We start from the raw sequence: 21,424 nt of genomic DNA, 5'->3' as shown, positions 1-21,424 counted from the left end.
GTTAGATTCCTAGAGTCCCTGTCTTAGGCACTGAGTAACTCTGTGGTATATCCATCTCATCTGAGGGATGGAGTGTTTTGAAGACAGAGACAGAGGGTTCCTTGTTTCCTGTTCTATGCATAATACCCAGTGCATTGTTGTTCTGTTGCTAAGTTGTTTCAACTCTTTGCAACCCCATGGACTGTAGCCCACCAGACTCCTCTGTCCATGAAATTCTCCAGGCGAGAATACTACAGTGGGTTACCATTTTCTTCTCCAGCGGATCTTCCTGACTCAGGGATTAAACCCATGTCTCCTGCTTAGCAGGCAGATTCTTTACCATGGAGCCTCTGGGCACACTCCATTGCCTGCTCAGTAATATTTTTTGGCTCATAATTGAGTGGATAAATCCTTTCTATTCTTAAAAAGTCATATATTCATAATTAGTTTTGTTAGAATTAAGTTTTAAAAATTTAATGTTAATGAGATTTTCTTTTGTCATATGGATTCATTTTTTTATACAACTCACTGTAATGAGTACTCAGTGTGTACAGAGAAAAGATTATTTCATAAATGAAGTAAAAAACACAGATCTGGATACTATCATGAAATACACAAAGGAAGTGTTGATTTCTTTTTTGTCATTCTTGTATCTGAGAGAAACTTCTCAGCCGTCCCTGGGATTCTTCAGGCAAGAACACTGGAATGGGTTGCCATTTCCTTCTCCAATGCATGCAAGTGAAAAGTGAAAGGGGACTATATCCTCTGAAAATCCAAAAATTCTTGTTATGAAAAAACTATCATTACTAACCTCTCTTGTTTGTGATTTTGAATTCAGGGGTAGCCAAGAGAGAGGTATAGTAAGGTTAAACTTACTTTATATAAAAAAGAACTTCCTAATATAAAAATGTATTTAAAAACTACAAAAACCTTATATCATCATTAGCAAATATGTCTGTAGAGTTACATTAGACAATTTTAGATCAATAAAATAATTTCATTAATATTATAAGCAGAAAATTTGCAATTGCAGTTCCATTTTTTGAGCATTTTCTTAAACTTTAAAAAATCAGTATTTTGCTTTCAATAGTTTTGAATTACAAAGTATGGAAATACAGTTTTTTAAAAAATAATGAGGAATCTGATATTGTTTATATTCAGACATTCTAGATTAGATGGAATAATTTCTTTCTGAGCTTTGCCTAAAACCTGACATCTTGATTTTGACAGTTATACTGAGAAACGCACCATAATATATAAGAAAATGGCAGAATCTCTATATAAATTTACCCAGTTACGGTGTAAATGGATGTAAATAGCTGGCTTGCTGTCAAGAACAATTTAAATGCCCAGGATGATGTATGCATTAGAGATGCACGTATAGGGAAAAACACTTCAGTAAATGGAAATGAAGTCAAGGACTAAATTACCTGATAGAGACATAATAATCAAAGCAATAACATCTATTTTCATAGTGCTTTATAAAGCACTTTTAGAAACACCGACTGTCAGAAGTTGATAGGATCAGTCTTTATCTTCCTTCCAAAAATAAGAAAATCAAGGCTCAGTGAGATTAGGTGATTTACTCAAGGTTACACAGAAAGTGGTAAAGTGTGGACTAATATGTCATGATTTTTCCAATTCCATTTTCCATGACAGTACATTGCCAGATTTGCTTTCTGAAGTGAACTTTCCTTATTCCATGGAAGAGTGGCCTCAGATGTTATCTGGTGATGATATATGTTTTTAAGGAGATAAACTATTGATTTATGTTCTCTTTTATTTACCCCATATCTCTTTACTTTTCACGTATTTTGCAATTTCAAGAAAACACCCTGCATATCTCTTTGGTTGCTGACTCAAATAGCACAGGTTGATTGAGCCCCTGTATTGGTCAAGATAATGATGAAGGAATTTGAAGCTTGCAATCATATACATTAATATTATCAGCCTTTTTTTTTCATGCTGTGATTCAACAAAAGACAGTTGTCCTCTGTATGCATACATACATGCTAAGTCACTTCAGTTGTGTCCGACTCTGTGCGACCCTATGGCCTATAGCCCGCCAGGCTCCTCTGTCCACAAGATTCTCCAGACAAGAATACTGGAGTGGGTAGCCATGCCCTCCTCCAGGTGTCCTCTCTATAGTATGCTTATTTTCTCTCTGACTTATTTTGAAATACCAGTAAGTAAGAGGGGTGTAATGTCAGGGATAGTCTTAAATCTGCACTATTTTGAAATTTTTGGTATTTCAATTAATATTGGTAATAAGATCTTTGTGATGCATTTGCCAATGATTTTGATTCACCTGAGATTTTTATATTGTGGCTGAGAGTTCTTGATATGAGACTTCCCTAAAAGAGGATATAACTGAATTCAAGAGAGAGCACACTTATGGAAGAAGGCTAGCACTGTGAGTTACAGGATTCTGATAGAGGTTGTTTTCCTTTTCCTAGGACTTGGAAATGAGGAAGCAGATGGACAGAAGGAAGGATGCTTAGCATGAGCTGAGTGAGGGATGGGGGAGCACGGGGACAAGCGGTCAGTTTACTGAGCTACTAGAAGGTACAAATCACAAGGGGTTCAAAACCTCACAGGAGGAAGGAACCATTTCCCGTGGGAGGGGATTGGCCAGGGAATGCTGCCAGCATACATGAGGCAGACTGCATCGAGGTTTTGAATAATTAGTAGCTTATGGCAAGATTCAAAGAGAGAATGCCAGGAATTGCTCTCCAGGAAGGTTAGCAGTGACGGAAATCCAGGAATCCACAAAGAGCTTTCCAGGAGATAGCCAGTAGTCCAGTTTGACTGTGTGAGGATAGAGTTAAGAAGTTAAGGAATCGAAGGCAGGGTTTAGACCTTTTTGTCTGCTGTAAAAAGTCTTCTTGGCCATCCCAGACCTATAAGAATCTTTTTTCTTCTACTTTCTTTTGCTTTTTTAATAACTCAGTAGTAATCAGCCTTGGGCTTATTATTAATAGCATCTGGGATAGATGGGTGATCTGATACATTAGAGAGAGGTGCTCTCATTGTTAGTGTGTGCATGACCAGTCTCTTCAGCTATGTCCAATCTCTGAGAAAATGATATGTTGGGAAAGGAGGAAAGTAGAAAAGGTCTTAGCTTCTTTGGGCGCTAGTTATAATGCTGGGTTTTTATGCTGCTGCTGCTGCTGTTTGGTCAACAACTCATGTCTGGCTCTCTGTGACCCCATGAACTGTAGCCCGCCAGGCTCCTCTGTCCATGGGATTCTCCTGGCAAGAACATTGGAGTGGGTTGCTATTTCCCCTTTCAGGGGATCTTCCAGACCCAGGGGTCGATTCTGACTCTCCTGCATTACCAGTGAGCCACCTGGGAAGCCCCTCATTATTAGATGCCCATATAATCTATAGGATTGATCAATCAGTAAATGATTATATAAAGAAATACACATGGCTTTTCTGTGTTAAACTTCAAGTGTAAGAATTCCCTTCTGTTCTTTAATATTTTATGCATTTGATCTTCTTTCTTGAGCTCAACGGAAACAGTTGAACACAGGAAGCGTGCATGCTGTAATCTTCTTTAACCTTCACCAAAGCTTCATCGATTGACCGGACTCTGGTCCCTAGTCCTGGTCCTACTTCAGGAAAGTATTCAAGCCTATTTAGTATTTAACTTAGTTAGTCCTTCAGGCAATGAGAAGAAGATTGACATAAACAATAGTGGTACCCAGGGTAGATTTAAGAGCTTGTTTTAAGAGGGTAGGATACAGTTTGAAGATGCTAACAGGTATGGCCAAATGAGGATGGGAAGGAAAATATGGGTGTGAAAACTACTGTGAAAAAAAAAAGACATTTGTCCTTGTACATTGAGTTTTTCTTGTGGTATTAGAGGAATTCAGAGAAAAGGTTGCTCACAGGGGAAGAAGCTCAAAGAAGGATTTGCAAATAAAGTGGAGCTTACCGAGGCCTGAAAGCCTAGGGAGTGGTGAAATAACATGCATAAACAAAATCCAGTTAATATGCGTCATGCATATATGGCGAAGAAAATAATTCAATGTATTTAATCCTGAGCAGCCCTTCCAAGAACCCCAGAGTGGACTTTTGCCTCTCTTTTAAAGTAGCTGGTACAAGAGCAGTGGCGGCATGCTTCTGACACGGTTCTGTCGGAGGACATCTCTTAGTAAGCATTTAGTCCCTAATAAAACCCTGGTGGGAGGAGAAGCTCTCAGCCCTATTTTAACTGTTTTTGGTCGAATAGCAGCAGGAGGCCTTTTCAGTACATCCCAGGTCCACTCAGGTAGGTTATTGAAGCGACTGATGGTCTAGTATTGTTGCTGCTTTAAAAAAACCTTTTTTCAAATTACTTTTTATTGAAGTATTAATAGTGATTTGCAATATTGTATGAGTTTCAGGTGAATACCAAAGTGATTCAAAATTTTTATAGATTGTATTTCATATGTACCCCGTGGTGGATTCATGTCAATGTATGGCAAAACCAATACAGTATTGTAAAGTAAAAGTAAAAATAAAAATTAAAAAAAACAAAAAAATAAAGTCACTATAAAATAATGGCTATTTTTTCCTGTACAATATAGCCTTATAGCTTATTTATTTTCCCCCTCCCCCCAGCTTATTTATTTTATGCATAGTAATTTATAGTATTGTTGTGACTTAACTGAAAAATTTTATAGAGAGGAAGCATCCAATGAAGGACAGGCAGGAGTGTGTGCCAAGTAGAGGCAGTTTGTTGAATCATCACAGAGTTTTCTTTTTCAAGTTAAGCTGTTTCTTTTGATCCATAATTCAGTAACCTGGACTCTAAACTCCTCCTCATACTGAGATATGGGTTCTAGGCTTAGCTGCGGTGCTTTGGCTAAGATGAGAAGTTTTTTCCAAAATAGGAAATGATTTTTTCTCTCCTAGTAATCACTGTAATGCCCAGATTGCAACTGAGGAGAGACCAAAAGACGACACAGCTGTTCTGTGCCTCTGCTGCCCAGTGTAGCCGGGAAGACTTTGCGGAAGAATCCAGCTTGATTTAAGCCTTGAATAAAACATGGGATTGGGATTGGTGGCAAAGGAGAGTCCTAGAATGATAATAGCTCCCGTTTGAATAGAACTTTCTACTTCACAAGGCGTTTTTCCCTATATTGTTATATTTGACCTTCTCAAAAGCAGTTTGACATGCACTTAGCAACATAGCATTTTTCATGATAGGTCTGTTCCTGTACTAAACGTGGAACCCTCCTGGGCAGCAACTGCACGCATCTCCTGTGCTTAGTATGGTACCTGGTACAGAGTAGGGGGCTGGGAGTATCAAGAAAAAGTGAAAGTGAAGTTGTTCAATCGTGTCTGACTCTTTGCGACCCCATGGACTGTAACCTACCAGGCTCCTTCTTCCATGGGATTCTTGAAGCAAGAATACTGGAGTGGGTTGCCACTTCCTTCTCCCTTTCACTTCAAGAAGATGAAGTCAATTCTTTCACTGTGAATGCTTGGTATAGACAGGTATTACTAACTTGTGTTATAGATGGAAAACTGAGGTTTATGGAACTTAACTATATTGTCTAACTCAAAAGGGAGACCAGGGCCTCAAATAGGACCCTAAATGAAGATCACAGCCACCACGCAATATTGGCTCTGCAAAGGGCCAAGATGCACGCTGCACTGAGGGGCTGACAAGAATACCTTTGTGGAACAGCAAGGACAAGAGCAGTGCCAAAGTCTGTGTCCGTAAGATGGCCTGCTGATAAATTCCAAAGCTCTGTGTCGACATTCACCTGAACATGGCGGATATGACTCCCGAGGGACCGCAGGATAAGAGGACTTCCCTGGAATTTTACAGCAGTTGCTGAAAACTAATTTCTTCTTCTCTCTCTCTCTCTTTTTTTTTTTTTTTTTTGGCCACTCATTGTGGCATGTAAGATCTTAATTCCCTGACCAGGGATCAAACCCATACGGCTTGCAGTGGAAGCACAGAGCTCTAACTAGTGGACTGCCAGGGAAGTCCCCAGAATGGCTTCCATTTAGACAAGATTCCTTTTGACCTTAGTTGAATGCATGTAGCTTAAATCTGATGTTTGAAGAGTACTTGCAGTTCACGGCTTGAATCCCACTTGGACGTCTACCACTGACCTGCTTATTGTTAGCACCTATAAAAGAGCTCCTCATTTAAGAAGGCAGTTTTTTGGATTATTTTTTCTTATTGCATAAAATGGACACATGCGACAGATGGGAGGCACTCAGTTCCAGTTCCATTCCCCTTGGGATGCTTCCCACGCTTCATGATATATCTCTGCAATCTTTCCTTCCTCTCTCCCTTCCTTCCTTCCTTATATTATCATAAGGACACTTAAAATGAGGCCTACCCTCTTAAATTTTTTAGTGGACAACATAGTATTATCACATCATACTTGTTAGGATAACTATTAAACAACAACAACAAAAAAACTTTTACAGAGGATAATAAATGTTGGTAAGGATGTGGAGAAATTGGAATCCTTGCACAGTGTTGGTGGGAATGCAAAACATCTGTGGAAAACAGTATGGAAGTTCCTTAGAGAATTGAAAACACACTGCCGCCTGATCCAGCAATCCTACTTCTGGGTTCAGTTCAGTTCAGTCACTCAGTCGTGTCCGACTCTTTGAAACCCCATGAACCACAGCACACCAGGCCTCCCTGTCCATCACCAACTCCCGGAGTTTACCCAAACTCATGTCCATCGCATTGGTGATGCCATCCAGCCATCTCATCCTCTCTCGTCCCCTTCTCCTCCTGCCTTCAATCCCTCCCAGCATCAGGGTCTTTTCCAATGAGTCAACTCTTCGCATGAGATGGCCAAAATATTGTAGTTTCAGCTTAAGCATCTGTCCTTCCAATGAACACGCAGGACTGATCTCCTTTAGGATGGACTGGTTGGATCTCCTTGCAGTCCAAGGGACCCTCAAGAGTCTTTTCCAACACCACAGTTCAAAAGCATCAATTCTTCAGTGCTCAGCTTTCTGCACAGTCCAACTCTCACATCCATACATGACCACTGGAAAAACCATAGCCTTGACTAGACAGACCTTTGTTGGCAAAGTAATGTCTCTGCTTTTGAATATGCTATCTAGGTTGGTCATAACTTTTCTTCTAAGGAGTAAGCGTCTTTTAATTTCATGGCTGCAGTCACCATCTGCAGTGATTTTGGAGCCCCAAAAATGAAGTCTGACACTGTTTCCACTGTTTCCCCATCTATTTCCCATGAAGTGATGGGACCAGATGCCATGATCTTAGTTTTCTGAATGTTGAGCTTTAAGCCAACTTTTTCACTCTCCTCTTTCACTTTCATCAAGAGGCTTTTTAGTTCCTGTTCACTTTCTGCCATAAGGGAGGTGCCATCTGCATATCTGAGGTTATTGATATTTCTCCTGGCAATCTTTTATTAAAAAAAATTGGAATTAGGATCTCAAAGAGGTATTAGTACCTCCATGTTCACTGAAGCATTATTCACAGTAGCCTAACAACCAAAATGTCCATTGATAGATAAATGGATAAAGAGAATGTGTCCTTTGTAAAGAGTCATTTTTCCCAAGAAGACATACAAATAGGCAACAGGTACATGAAAAGGTGCTTATCCCTTATTAATCATCAGGGAAATGCAAATCAAAACCACAGTCACATCATGACTGTTAGAATGGACGCTATCAAGAAAGAGAAGAAATGACAAGTCTCGCCAAGGATAGGGGAAAAGGGAACCCTTGTACACTTCGGTGGGAATATGGATGGATACAGCCCCTGTGGAAAACAGTTTGGAGGTTCCTCAAAAAATTTAAAAAATCACACTACCATGTGAATCCAGCAATTCCACTAGTGGGTATTAATCCCAAAGAAATGAAATCAATATCTTGGAAAGATTTCTGTACCCCCATGTTCGCTGCAGCAGCATTTACAATGGCCAACACATGGGAGCAGTGTGAGAGTCCATGGGCTTCCCAGGTGGTGGTAGAGGTAGAGAACCCACCTGCGAAAGCAGGAGGTGGAAGAGATGTGGGTTCAGTCCCTGGTTTAGGAAGATGCCCTGGAGGAGGAAATGGCAACCACCCCAGTATTCTTGCCTGGAGAATCCCAAGGACAGAGGAGCCTGGTGGGCTACAGTCCATGGGGTTGCAGAGTCAGACACGACTGAAGTGACTTAGCACTAGCATTGAGAGTCCGTTGGTGGACAAATGGGTAAAGAAAATGTGGTTAAAAAATATTATTCAGCTTATTCTATTTAGAAATAGAAGGAAATCCTGCCGTTTGTGACAACGTGGATGAAACTCGAGGGCATTGTATTCAGTGAAATAAGCTAGAGAAAGACAAAAAACTGTTATGACCTCATATGTCCCACAGAAAGGAAAAAATATCTTGCTTATAATATTCTTGTGAGAACCTGATGTAGAGCATTTGTGAAGGGACTACCAGTGTCTGATGCATAGCAATTATTATTAGTTTTGTTTTAGAACATCTCTGAGTATGTTAGAAGGTTAACTGAAGTTGATTTTGGGGAGGAATGGAGACAAGATACTGCAGCCATCCTCACCTGCTGCTCAGCGACCAGCTGCCCGCTGCTGTGCTGAAAATCTGGACTCTCTCTCTCCTGTGGACTCCAAAGTTTTGTCATGGTATAGTGTCCTTCTTATCTTTCTTTATGGCCTTTGTTGTAAGCTCTGTTTTGTCTGATATGAGTCCTGGGACCCCTGCTTTTTTGTCATTTCCGTTTGCGTGAAATGTTTTTTCTAACCCCTCCTTTAGTCTATTTGTGTGCTGTGCCCTAAAATGGGTCTCTTGTAGGCTTTTCTTTTTTAAACAGTCTGCCACTGTATGTCTTTTGATTGGAGCATTTTATAGACTCTGAATTTTGTATAGCTGTGTGTCTAGCCATTTCTGAACATTTATTGTTATTTCGTTTCTGTTACTCTTAATTCTGTTTGCACTGGCGTAGATTACTATATATGATACTAAACGAGAAGTTAACCTGATAAATAATTATCCTATGGAGAAAGAGTTCCACATTGCTTTGCAGTGATCTGTTTTTCTCTTTTCCTCAATGGACAGTGGGTTTTCAGAGGCATTAGTCTCGGTCATCCTTTCACCTTGGGTCTTGTCAGTGCTTGGCTCATAGTAGATGCTTAATAATGAGCATTACATGGAGGAAGAAGTCATTGAATGAGTGAAAGGCAAAAGAATCCTAGTACAGATATCATGTTTGGGGGTTACTTTCAAATCTGAGTTCCTTATTCACTTAATAATGACTCTTATGACATCACTGTTACTGGATTCTCCAAGGAATTATTAAATATTTATACCCACTAAAATCAGATGCTGCATCTACTAGGTGAAAATCCCTAATCAACTGATTGGGGATTGATCTTTCTTTCACATAGTTGGTGTCATGACATAGCAACGGTAAAAATCACCCCTTACCACCCTCCTTCCCTCAAGCACTAAATGGGGGATTTAGATCTATTTCATTTGTTGAAGGAGGGCCCTTTCTCAGAGACAGGGAGACTCAGAGTGGCTGTGCCTCTCCATCACGGAGTCTAACGTGAGCACATCAGAATGCAGACTTAAGAAGCACAGAGGTGGAATCCCCCTGCTGAGACGGTCAATGACGACATTCATCGCTGAGGTTCTAGCCATTCCTGGGGGTGAATCATTTCTGTATGAACTCCCACGTTCCAGGGTTCAGAGAGTTCCCGTTTCTTAGAGCATCTCCCTGCTCAGGACTCTCTCTCACTCCTCCTGCAATCAGGAAGACTACTCTGAAACACAGACTGTCCCCCGTCAAAGTGTGAACAAATGGGAAATTACGGTACAGTCAGATGGAAAAAGAAAGTTCACCCAAAGGGAAAACAATGACATAGTGCTTCGGGAAGCTAGACTCTTACGGATGCCTGCAGTGTTCCGAGTCCTTTCCGAGTGTGGGAGGGGGTAGGAGGAGGAGGGAGGGGGAGGCGGTGTCCCCAGACCCTGCCAGCGCTGCTGATGAGGTCACGCTGTTCTGCTGGGCCATGACTGCATGCCTTGTACAGCTGCTCCTCCTCTCCTGCTAAGCCGTGTGGCTCACAAGGCCCTCCCCAGGCGTAAATTCACAGGATCAAGTCCACTCTGTAGTTTCATCGTAGAAACCGTAGGCAGTGAGATACAGGCTAACATTCCTGGTTTTCTGTGGTGGTTTGATCTTCCCTTAGCCCCTCCCTGGGGCTGGTTGGACTTGATGATGGCCACAGAACCACCCCCGATGTTTGCAGAGTAAATATGATGCATGCCTGTGACTCTGGGAAGCAACTGGGGGACGGAGTGGGCGTGGATAAGAAAGAGGGCCTTATCAGCGGATACGAAAAGTACCTACCAAAGTATCGTGTAGGTATTGGGTTTCCAGCCCTTCTGTTCCATTTCTGAGCAAGCAACTTGAGATTAACTACTCTAACCCCTTATTTAGAAATAGTTTACACTGCAGTGGTCTCCCTCTGATATCTTAATATCTTTCTCTTAATATTCACATTAAGCTTATTTCTTCTGGATAAGTAGATTTGTGTGTGTATTGATATGAACAACTATAAGGACTCCTCCCATACACTTTCTCTCTTTGTCAGTTTTTACTTGCTGCTAAAGAAATGAGAAGAAAAAGTAGGAAGGGAAGGTCATTTGTTTCTTCTTAAGTATTCTTATCTATGGGCTAAGGTGTTTGCACCAACAGAACTGTCCTTGGGGCAGCGTATACTGTTCCCCTCTGCCTGCCAGGACATATCAGTGTAATAAGCCTCGCCATTACCTTGGCTGTATACAAACAAATGCTAAATGATGTCTTCCTATTGTAGGGAAACAGACCATTCCAGTGTAGACACACTGCGTGGCTACCTTTGTAGATCTGGACTTGAACCAAGGAAGCTGGCATCCCCTTACTCACGCTCTGTCTTCACCTCACCTGTTTTCAATCAAGGCAGCCTTGAACAAATCTACTCACTAGGCTGATCAGACTTGAGAGTTCGAGGCGCTGACCAAACACTCACGAGAATACGGCATGACAGAATTGAAATCTGTTTGCCATGAATAGCTCCACGTCATCTCCTACACAAATGGATTATTTCAAAACTCAGGTTTATGGACTGACTAAATCAGAATGACCTTGGAAACTTGTTACAATACAGATTCCTAGGTTTTGCCTCAGTATATATATGTGTGTGTGTATGTATATATACACATATACATGTATATGTATGGACTCAGCCATACATATACATGTATCCACTCGCCCCCAAACTCTCCTCCCATCCAGGCTGCCACATGACATGGAGCAGAGTTCTGTGTGCTATAAACACTGGATCTGTGTTATCCATTTTTGCCTTAGTATAATTGATAGGCAATCAGGTTTGCTAGGTTTGGGAAATCCAGTCCAAGACAGTGCTTCAATTCAGAAGTCACTTTGGACAGAGCCCTTGTTCTCATCTGGTGCAGTCTTTTCACCTTGTCCTGCCAACCCTGACACTGTTCGAATGATTTTCAAGTACAGGAGCTATGCCACTTTTTCACATCTGAATGGAAGGACCCTAGGAACCCCAGTAGCAGTCTATTGAGTGACCCCCACAAAATGATCCATTGGGGGTTGTCTTCCAGATACACTGGGACCTAAAGATGGCTGTATAAAGGGGCATAAGGCCATCAGATAGACCCGTGTGCACACGTACGTGCCTACATGTACTCATGCTCTCGCTGTCTTGAGTCTGGGAGCGGTGGATGAAGTCAGTCAAGCTCTTGACCAGGCTGCGAGGAACAATGGCTCAGGCTATACACCACACAGGTCAGGACACCATTTTCACAGACTGCAGTGTGAATGGCCTTCCAAAAGTTGTACAGTGTCCTTGTAGAAACATAGGCATTATTTTGGACACCGAAAGAAGCCCACTGCTGTGGAATCGAACAGCGCTGGGGTGTGCAAGTTCAGCGGGCCTGGACTCTCTCGTGGCTCTGCAGCAGGACCGCAGCCCCTGCTCTCAGCACGCGCACACACGCGTGCACACTACACGCCACACGCCCCCTTTCCTTGAACCCAGGCTGATTTGCAAGAGCTTCCCTTCTACACCTGTGTATGGCAGATGGACTGGGAAATGCTGCAGCAAATTAGAGGTGGGGAGTTGTTCATGGTGATCGGTTTCCCAACTCGGCCCCTCCAGCCTCCTGGAGCCATTTAACGCCAGCCTCGACAGTCTTTTATCTCCAGAGCCCTCTTCTTTGAAACCCAGTCCCATGCAATAAAGCACGATTATTTCATGCAACACAGCTCAGTCGATGCTCATAGTTCCGAGTATCCCCGTTTCCTGGACACAGCTCAGCTGGGAAGGCCTGGTAGGAAGGAACATGCACAGCACAGCGATACGGGGCGTCCACCACCAAACACAGAGGGGGAAGGGGCTGCAAAGCTGCAGTAGCTAGAGGAGGGCTAGCTTTCCTGGTGTCCGTTCACAAAAAGCCTCCGGCCTCTGTGGTTCACTTGTTTGACCTGGCATTTGCCCTTGGCTGTGAGATGACTTTTCATTCAATGCAAGTCAGATTAATTCCCAAGCTTGTGAGATCAAGGCTTAATCTTTCCCTCCACGGCAGTCCTTGCCTCAAAACCAGTCCTAGGCTTTTGCCGTGTAATTTTTGTCAAGTGACTGGATAGTTCTGAGTTTCCTCCCACTTTGCAAACTCCACAGAAGCGTTTGACCAGTAAGTTAAGATCCACAGGGACACTGACTGTGAGCTAAGGCTTCAGACATGCAAAGCACACAGCCCTGGGAAACAGCAGCATCTGGGACAGGAGGCTCCCATCGCTTCTCTTGAGGATGGTGTGGGTTTTGCAAATCAAACACACAAAGAAATCCAGCGGTGGCCCAGGTTGGACACACTGCCTGGGAGGCAGGGTTGAGTGAGGACCCGGACAGGGAGCCACCTGTGCCTACAGCTTGCAGACACTTAGTTCACACCAGCTCAGGCCACTCACGTTTTGCTTACCTGCTCATGGTTGCTCTCCCACCATTCCCCATACTCCCTTTGGGGGTGAAACACTCTATTTCCGACTTGTGCTGGGCCAGTCTCCTGTCTTTGTACCTGGTGAGCATGAACAAGGGCAGGAGCAAACAGAAAGATGTGATTGTGGGATTCACTGGCCAGGCTGAGGGAGAGCTGGGCTCTCGAGGGCGGCCCCGCGGCTGAACGGGGCCCCTGCTTTCACTGCGGTGGCTGACCGGTGACGCTGGAGATAGTTGTGATGGTATGTGGACAGTTTTGTTACTTCTTGGTTGAACCACATGTGGTCTACCCTTTTAAACTGCCTGTTGATCATATTTAATAATCTATGGTAAAAGCATAATTCATAGCATCTAAGGAAAAGATGAATGTTGGTAAACTAGAATTTATTTAATGTTTACCATGTGTTAGCCGTGATGCTGGCATTTGACCTAAATGCAGTCCTGGCAGCAACTCGTGGCAGAGCCTCTGTTATTATTATATCCATTTTACCAAAGCAGAAACCTGAGATTGTAAGGATTGAGCAGACTGATCCAGGATTTGAACACAGGAAGCTAAATTCAGAACCTGCACTTTTAGCTGTTATAATGTGTTGCCTCCTAGTTTAAAAAGTCATCTGTATCATTAATGAACCTTCACTGAGTAGTACTATGTCTGTCTGTTATATTGGAAACTGGTGGTGCTAAAAGAGAAAAGAGATGTTCCTTTGATGTAGGAGGTTTATATAACCATTAAACTGACGTGTAACACTCAGCACTGAGCTGCCTGCATTGTGGAGGGTGCCTCAAACAGCTTTTACCTCAGAGTTGGCAATTCAGCACTCCTGGAAGATACTAGAAGTTTCAACTGAAATATGTGATTTCCAACATGTGCCAGCTACGTGGTGCATCAAGATGAGCCCTTGTATTTGTATGCCAGTTTTCAGAGCCTACATGCTTTCACAGAAATCATCTCTTTTTTATTCACCAGTTTAAGCCTGCGGGGGTATTTAAAGAGGCACTGTGATCCCCATTAAAACAGACTTACTTGACTAACTTGACCGGAATCACAAGCCTACCTAGTAGAGCGGACTTGTCCGTAGAGCTTGTAAGGGTCCAAGACTCTTAAGATTTATTGTGATTATTATATTTTCGCTCCTAAATCAGGAGCCTGATCTGGTGCCATGTCATACATGTTCCTGACATTCAGCAGGTAGTGATAGACTGTCTTTCAGGAGACTTGTTTGCCCTCGATATAGTCACTTTTTAGAACAGTTTCTTTTCCTTTTGTTTCAATATTAATATTAAATAAAACAAAAAGCAATAAAATTATAATCGCTATTTGTCCTAGGATAAAGGCCTTCTTCATGACTTTGTTTTCTTCTAAGATGTTAAAAGTCTTTAGCATCTGAGTGAAAGTGAAATGGCTTTTTAAGTGAAGCAAAATGGACTACTGTCTTCGGCAGATGTTAGCTGAGCATCTGTTAAATTCTAGACATTGGGCTTTGTCCTGGGGATAGAGAGATAATGACCCACAGGCGTTGCCTCATAGAGCTCGCCGTCTCTTGGGAGAAGGAAGGCGAGAAGGCAGTATGTACTCAGTAACTTTAGGTCTAGGCCATAAAGAAGAGAGGAAAAGAGCTTAAAGCCAGATAGAGCAGCCTTTACTGCACCAAAGAAAACACCTCTGAAGAGGATCCCTTGTGAAGTACCAGTCATCACATTGCAGTAGAAAACATGTTGTATTTATTTGTGAATTGAGTTATACTGCCAGCACATGGCTTTAGAGATTAAGAGAATGTTAGTAGAATAATAGAATTATTCATGGTTCCTTACAAAGCGGTCCTTGAAGTATTTTTTAATATCTTCTGTTAGGCTAATTTCCAGTTAAATATTTTAATAGATAATTTAGGACATCTACACTTCCCGTTCAAACACTTCTGTCTCTGTTTGTCTCGCTTATGTACACACACACACGCACGCACGCTGCCAAGTGCCCCTGCTTATGAAACAGATCCTAAACATTCTATTCTCTCATAACCCGTTCTCTTTTGGTAACAAATTTTATAAATAATATAAAAATACAAGTCCCAACTTAATTCTAGTAAAGCAAGAGATACATTAGACTTATTTGGAACTTCCAAATAGTTCTTGTTTTCAGAGCAAGGTGCATTTACAGGCTGTCACTTACAGACTGGGAAGCTCATCTTTGCTATCAGATGGGACCCTCCCTCTTCCTGTCTATAACTGTAATTACAGCTGAAGTATGTTTACCAGATGCCTAAATAGACCACATTTTCATTCATTCACTTATGCATTATTCCACTCAACAATAATGTACAGTTTAAAGTAGCTAATAATGCTTTTATAGTCTCTGCTGCAGCTGCATAATTCTTTCTGTTTGGGCTTATTTAAAAAATAAAAAACATCAACTAAAAATAGTTGAAGCTCTTCAGAATGTATAATTAATAAAATGTCAGTGAAATTTATTTCTCTTATGTAATGAGTTCATATATATTTTAGGTACCTGCTAAAAGCTAGGTACACACACATATCCACATGTATCCACACACGTGCACATACTTGTGAGGACTGTTTTAAGTGCTTTACAAATATGGACTCACTTTTCAAATAAAGTGCTTTGTAATTATTTTCAAGGTCACAGTAAAAATAATAATAACTATATATATATGCAAATACCTTAATCACTTTGTTATGCACAAGAGACTGGCAGAACATTGTAAAGCAACTATACTTCCATTTCAGAAAGTCCTCACGTGCTGCAATCCATAGGGTCGCAGAGAGTCGGACACGACTGAGCGACTGAACTGAACTGAGCTGAGAAATAACGATAACAGAATATTGAGTGTACCAAGTTCTTTTTGCTGTATTATCCTCAGTTCTTAAAACTACCCAGAAGCGTGGGTGCTATTATCATCCTAAAGAGGCAGGCGTTGAGGATGAACATAAGTAAACCCAGGCTCACGTGGTTTATGTGTGGGGAACTCAGGTTGAGAGTTTGTGCCTCTGATTCCTAAGCTCATCATATTTACATTCAACTTCCATGGAAGTAACAATGTCAATAATTTTAGAAACAAGACTGTGACTTATTATGGACTGTGAAGAAAGCTGAGCACCGAAGAATTGATGCTTTCGAACTGTGGTGTTGCAGAAGACTCTTAAGAGTCCCTTGGACTGCAAGGAGATCCAACCAGTCCATCCTAAAGGAGATCAGTCCTGGGTGTTCATTGGAAGGACTGATGCTGAAGCTGAAACTCCAATACTTTGGCCACCTCATGAGAAGAGTTGACTCACTGGAAAAGACTCTGATGCTGGCAGGGATTGGGGGTAGGAGGAGAAGGGGATGACAGAGGATGAGATGGTTGGATGGCATCACTGACTCGATGGACTTGAGTCTGAGTGAACTCCGGGAGTTGGTGATGGACAGGGAGGCCAGGCGTGCTGCGATTCATGGGGTCGCAAAGAGTTGGACATGACTGAGTGACTGAACTGAACTGAACTGATGACTTATTCACTTTAAATCGTGTTCCCTTGTTTGGGTTTAATTTACAGCATTCCTATTTACTGAATACTCTATGTGCAAGGTACTGTGATAAGGAGCACGTGGGTAACTCATTGGTATGTTCACAATGTGGAGTGGGATGATGAACTGTAAACAGATAATTTTTAAAGAAAGTAAGAAGCTTTATTGTAGAAACATTGAAGAAGGACTCTTAACCCATACTAGGAGGGCTGGAAAAACTTCAGCAAGATATCCTATGGAACATCGTCAAAGATGAGAAGGAGTACAGTATGAAGAGACAGGTAAGCAGGCAGAAAATAAAAATCAAGCACAAACACGCGAGACTCTTAGCAGCATGGTGTAGATGGGGAAAAAGTGCTCCCCCCACCCCCTGCCGACTGTGATGGTGGTTTAACTGCCAACACCTGTCCAATTCTTTGTGACCCTCTGGACTGCAGCCCGCCAGGCTCCTCTGTCCATGGCATTTCCCAAGCAAGAATCCTGGAGTGGATTGCCATCTCCTTCTCTGGGGATGTTCCCAACCCAGGGATTGAACCTGCGCTGGCAGGCAGATTCTTTACCACTGAGCCAGTCAAGTGTAAAATAAGGCAAAGTAAAATGCAAGGTGTGGATGGAGCAGGATATAAAATGTAGCTTATGGATGAATTTGTACTGTAATGTTGTGAGATTCCTCTGTGAGATCTTAAGGCTAAGGAAAAAAACATGGAGTTGACATTTAGATAAAATACTGTGGACTTGAGATAGACTTGAGATAGACTCATCCTACCGCAATAGTCATGTGAGAGATGATGAGATAATTCCTTGGGGTAGTGATGGTATGGAGAAAGAGTAGATAACAGCTTCAAGAATATATGGGAAGTAAAATTAGTAGGATTATTGATGAATTTGGGCTTCCCTTGTGGCTCAGCTGGTAAAGACAGCACCTGCAATGCGGGAGACCTGTGTTCAATCCCTGGGTTGGGAATTTCCCTTGGAGAAGGGAAAGGCTACCCACTCCAGTATTCTGGCCTGGAGAATTCCATGGACTGTATGGTCCAAGGGGGCACAAAGAGTTGGACACGACTGAGTGACTTTCACTTTCACTTTTCATTGATAAAGAGAGAAGTGTAGAATGCTACCTCAGTTATTGCCGTGCGTGGTGCACTTAACTAAGTTAAGAAAATGTAGGAGAGGGTATATATTTGGAGGAAGAAAGAAAAAGCTTCATTGTGGAATATGGGGCTGGTGGAACATACAATTAGATACATTTAGTAGGCACGTGGATTTAAGAATCCAGAAGTTAGGGGATTCTGACATAGTTGGGAGCCATCAGCCTACAGATGATTGTAAATACCATGAGGATGGTTGAAAGTACCCACAGAAAGCAGATAAACTATGGGATGGTCGAGGGAAGGGAATTACGTACTCAGTCTACCTGTTCAAAAACTTCTGTAGCACTGTTTATGTAAGCATTCCTGATAAACACTTTTTGAGTACCTGCTGTATGTTAGATGCTGAATTCAGAGCTCTTCAATCTGCTATTTTTTTTTTTTTCATACTCTTTAGACTTGTAGGTCTGTGCACAGTATAGCTTTGACACTGGTTTCTATGCCATAACTCTGGTATGAATAACTGTCATAGTTTTTAAATATTTAAGAAAGAATTGTTCTGAAATTAGCTTTAGTTACCTTCTGTAAACATTTTTTATTTTCCTTTTGTTTCTCCTTTGTTCAGAAAGCTCTAGTTCCTCTTAGTTCTACAAGAGACCATGTTTATCTGGTGATAAAATTAAAAAATAAAATAAAATAATAAAATTTAAAAATATAGGAGTAGTCACTCAGGAATGGATAATAAATGTAATTTGCCCAAAATGATTTGAATAAAAATTCCTTTTCTTTATTTCCTTTTCCCTATTTCTATCAGTGTCTACTAGACATTGGAAATTTTTAGAAATCTACTAGACATATTGAAATTTCTATACAGGCTATGTGGTTCAAAATGGGTAAATGAATGCAGAATGAGATCAAAGATTAGAATAAAATGAATATATTCAAGCAAAAGTGTGTATATTTGGTGAAATAGCAGCTATTGTGGAGATGATACCTAAAGCTAGAAGGAAAAGAGTTTGATATTAGAAATAACTATTACCTATGTGAGGGAGATTCAGGTAGTACATTTATCAAAAGTAGAGTGACTAAAATGATGATTCTAATTGTATTAGAAGTTAATCATTACTGAGAAGTGAGCCTATGATGATAGTTTCCCTTTGTTGTTGTTTTGTTGCTAAACAGTCATGCCTGACTCTTTGTGACCCCCCCAGGCTCCCCTGTCCTTTGAATTCTCCAGGCAGGAATACTGGAGTGGGTTGCCACTTCCTTCTCCAGGGGATCTTCCTGACCCAGGGATTGAACCTGTGTCTCCTGCATTGGCAGACGGATTCTTTACCACTGAGTCGCATGGGAAGCCCTAGTTTACCCTTTATATTGCCATTCAAGTAACTCAGAATGGTAGCAGAGCTTGGAGTAGACAGAAATTCTTTACCCAGAAGTTGGCAGTAGATGGTACTTTTAAACAAAGTTGAAGGATAGACGGATAACTAGATGTCAGGAGCCTCAAAGAAGGCGGTTTTTCACTTCTGCATTTCTACGCGACGTGTGGAACGTGTCTGGAGGCAGTGTGGAGTTGCTAACTCCCAGCTGTGTGCGTTGAGGAACGCGTGATGCTGAAGGATAAGTAACCTGCTGTGAAAGGCCTATGGGGGAGGCATGTCAGATCCACCTTCATCTTCAGTCTCTTCACCAAACACACCATTTACTGTATTTTCTTTAACTCTCAAACCACACTAGGTATCATTCAGTTTAGTGAAATCCACAGGGACATAGTTTATCTGATGTGTAGAAACCACGGTACACGTATTTTACTTTATTCTATCATCCTTTAAAATATCTAAAGGAATCCAATGTAGTCTATCTTAGAAGTCAGTGAAAGGAGCTATTAATAATTCATTTATTTGATGTATATTTTCCACCCACCCACTGGAACTCTTTTCCTGATGATATTGTGTAGTGGAAATGTTTTTTGAGTCCTCTTCATTAACACTTAGCAGTTCTCCTGGGTTTCCTTACCCTACTGCTCTCCACCCGGGTGCCCTTTCCCAATAAAATCTCTTGCTTTGCCAGCACATGTGTCTCCTCGGACAATTCATTTCTGAGTGTTAGATAAGAGCCCAGTTTCGGGCCCTGGAGGGGGTCTGCCTTCCTGCAATGGCGACTCTGGTGGGGACTCTTCTTTGCTGAGACTGACATCCTGACCACTCAGGGTACTCAGGGGCCAGCTTGCCTGCCTGTGGGCCAGACCCAGCGGCCGCAACTAGGAACCTTTTGTCCCTGGTCTCCTCCTGACGCGAACAACTGGCCAGAGTGCCCCGACTGGTAAGGAACAAGAGACTTTATTGACCTCTCTCCTCTTCTCTCTCTCTTTCCTCTCCTTAACCCTTCCTATCCTTCCCTGTTTTTCTAGTCCTCCGGTCCTGGATGCAGGAATCTGGTTGAAGGGCCCTCAGCCTGAGCTGAAGATTGGAGACTGATCACCTCCTCTTGGCAGAGAACTTGAATTCTGGTTCTGGTCTGGTCTGATTTCTGGTAGGGCCGAGTTCCAGTCCTCCCTTCTCTGGAGGCCCAGGGAAAAGTCCCATAACGCCTGGGTATCTGCAGGTGGCATGAGACGTCTGTAAGGCCACCCCTTCCAACCCCCTCTCCCGCCTCCTCCCCCTTCTTCTTTCAACCTGGCTTCCTTTCCTCCCTTGAAATCTTTGATGTTAGTACTGGGATCTGAAGTTCTGTGTCTCTATAGGAGGTTTTCTGAGAGATTGTATTCTTGTATTTAAGGGCTTCCCTGGTGGTGCAGAGGTTAAAGCGTCTGCCTGCGATGTGGGAGACCTGGGTTCGATCCCTGGGTCGGGAAGATCCCCTGGAGAAGGAAATGGCTACCCACTCCAGTATTCTTGCCTGGAGAATCCCATAGACGGAGGAGCTTGGTGGGCTATAGTCCACGGGTCGCAAAGAGTTGGAGACGACTGAGTGACTTCCCTTTCACTTTCATTAACACTAACACCTTTTAATTACATTAGCATTTTCTACTGGAAAGTATTTATTCCATGAAAACATTTGGCATCCCTTAATTAAGTTGTTGTTCAGTTGCTCAGTGGTATCTGACTCTTTGTGACCACACGGACAGCAGCACACCAGGCTTCCCTGTTCTTCACCATCTCCCAGAGATTGCTCAGACTCATGTCCGTTGAGTCAGTGATGCCAGCCAACCACCTCATCCCCTGTCACCCCCTTCTCCTCCTGCCCTCAGTCTTCCTCAGCATCAGGGTCTTTTCCAATGAGTCAGCTCTTTGCATCAGGTGGCCAAAGTATTGGGGTTCAGCATCAGTCCTTCCAATGACTATTCAGGACTGATTTCCTTTAGGATGGACTGGTTTGATCTCCTTGCAATCCAAGGGACTTTCAAGAACCTTCTCCAGCACCACAATTCGAAAGCATCAATATTTTAGTGCTCAGCCTTCCTTATGGTCAACTCTCACATCCATACAAGACTACCGGAAAAACCATAACTTTGACTATATGGACATTTGTCGGAAAAGTGATGGCTCTGCTTTTCAATACACTGTCTAGGATTTCTATAGCTTTGCTTCCAAGGACCGTCTTTTAATTTCATGGCTGCAGTCACTCTCTGCAGTGATTTTGGAGCCCAGGAAAGTAAAGTCTCACACTGTTTCCATTGTTTCCCCCATCTATTTGCCATGAAGTGATGGGACCAGATGCCATGATCTTAGTTTTCTGAATGTTGAGTTTTAAGCCAGCTTTGTCACTGTCCTCTTTCACTTTCATCAAGAGGCTCTTTAGTTACTTTTTTTCACCTTCTGCC

The 21,424-nt window shown here is 42.2% G+C and overlaps 1 protein-coding gene and 1 long non-coding RNA gene across 3 annotated transcripts in view; one reads left to right on the top strand and one right to left on the bottom strand.

The window, feature by feature from the left end:
- GRM5 (glutamate metabotropic receptor 5) overlaps window positions 1-21,424 on the bottom strand; it is a 644,237-nt gene that overhangs the window by 9,397 nt on the left and 613,416 nt on the right. The window contains exon 9 of one of the 2 annotated variants that reach the window (XM_060404226.1): window positions 12,977-13,072. The exons of the other annotated variant lie outside the window; for it this stretch is intronic. Coding sequence (XP_060260209.1) covers window positions 12,977-13,072 — 96 coding nt within the window. The remainder of the gene's footprint in view (window positions 1-12,976; window positions 13,073-21,424) is intronic. 2 annotated transcript variants of the gene reach the window in all.
- The window catches only part of LOC132658363 (uncharacterized), a 39,499-nt gene that overhangs the window by 4,868 nt on the left and 13,207 nt on the right, over window positions 1-21,424 (top strand). The gene's annotated exons all lie outside the window — the stretch shown is intronic.

Source organism: Ovis aries, chromosome 21, assembly GCF_016772045.2.
Source record: "Ovis aries strain OAR_USU_Benz2616 breed Rambouillet chromosome 21, ARS-UI_Ramb_v3.0, whole genome shotgun sequence".
Lineage (NCBI taxonomy): Eukaryota > Metazoa > Chordata > Mammalia > Artiodactyla > Bovidae > Ovis > Ovis aries.
This window is presented reverse-complemented; position numbering and strand designations above follow the sequence as displayed.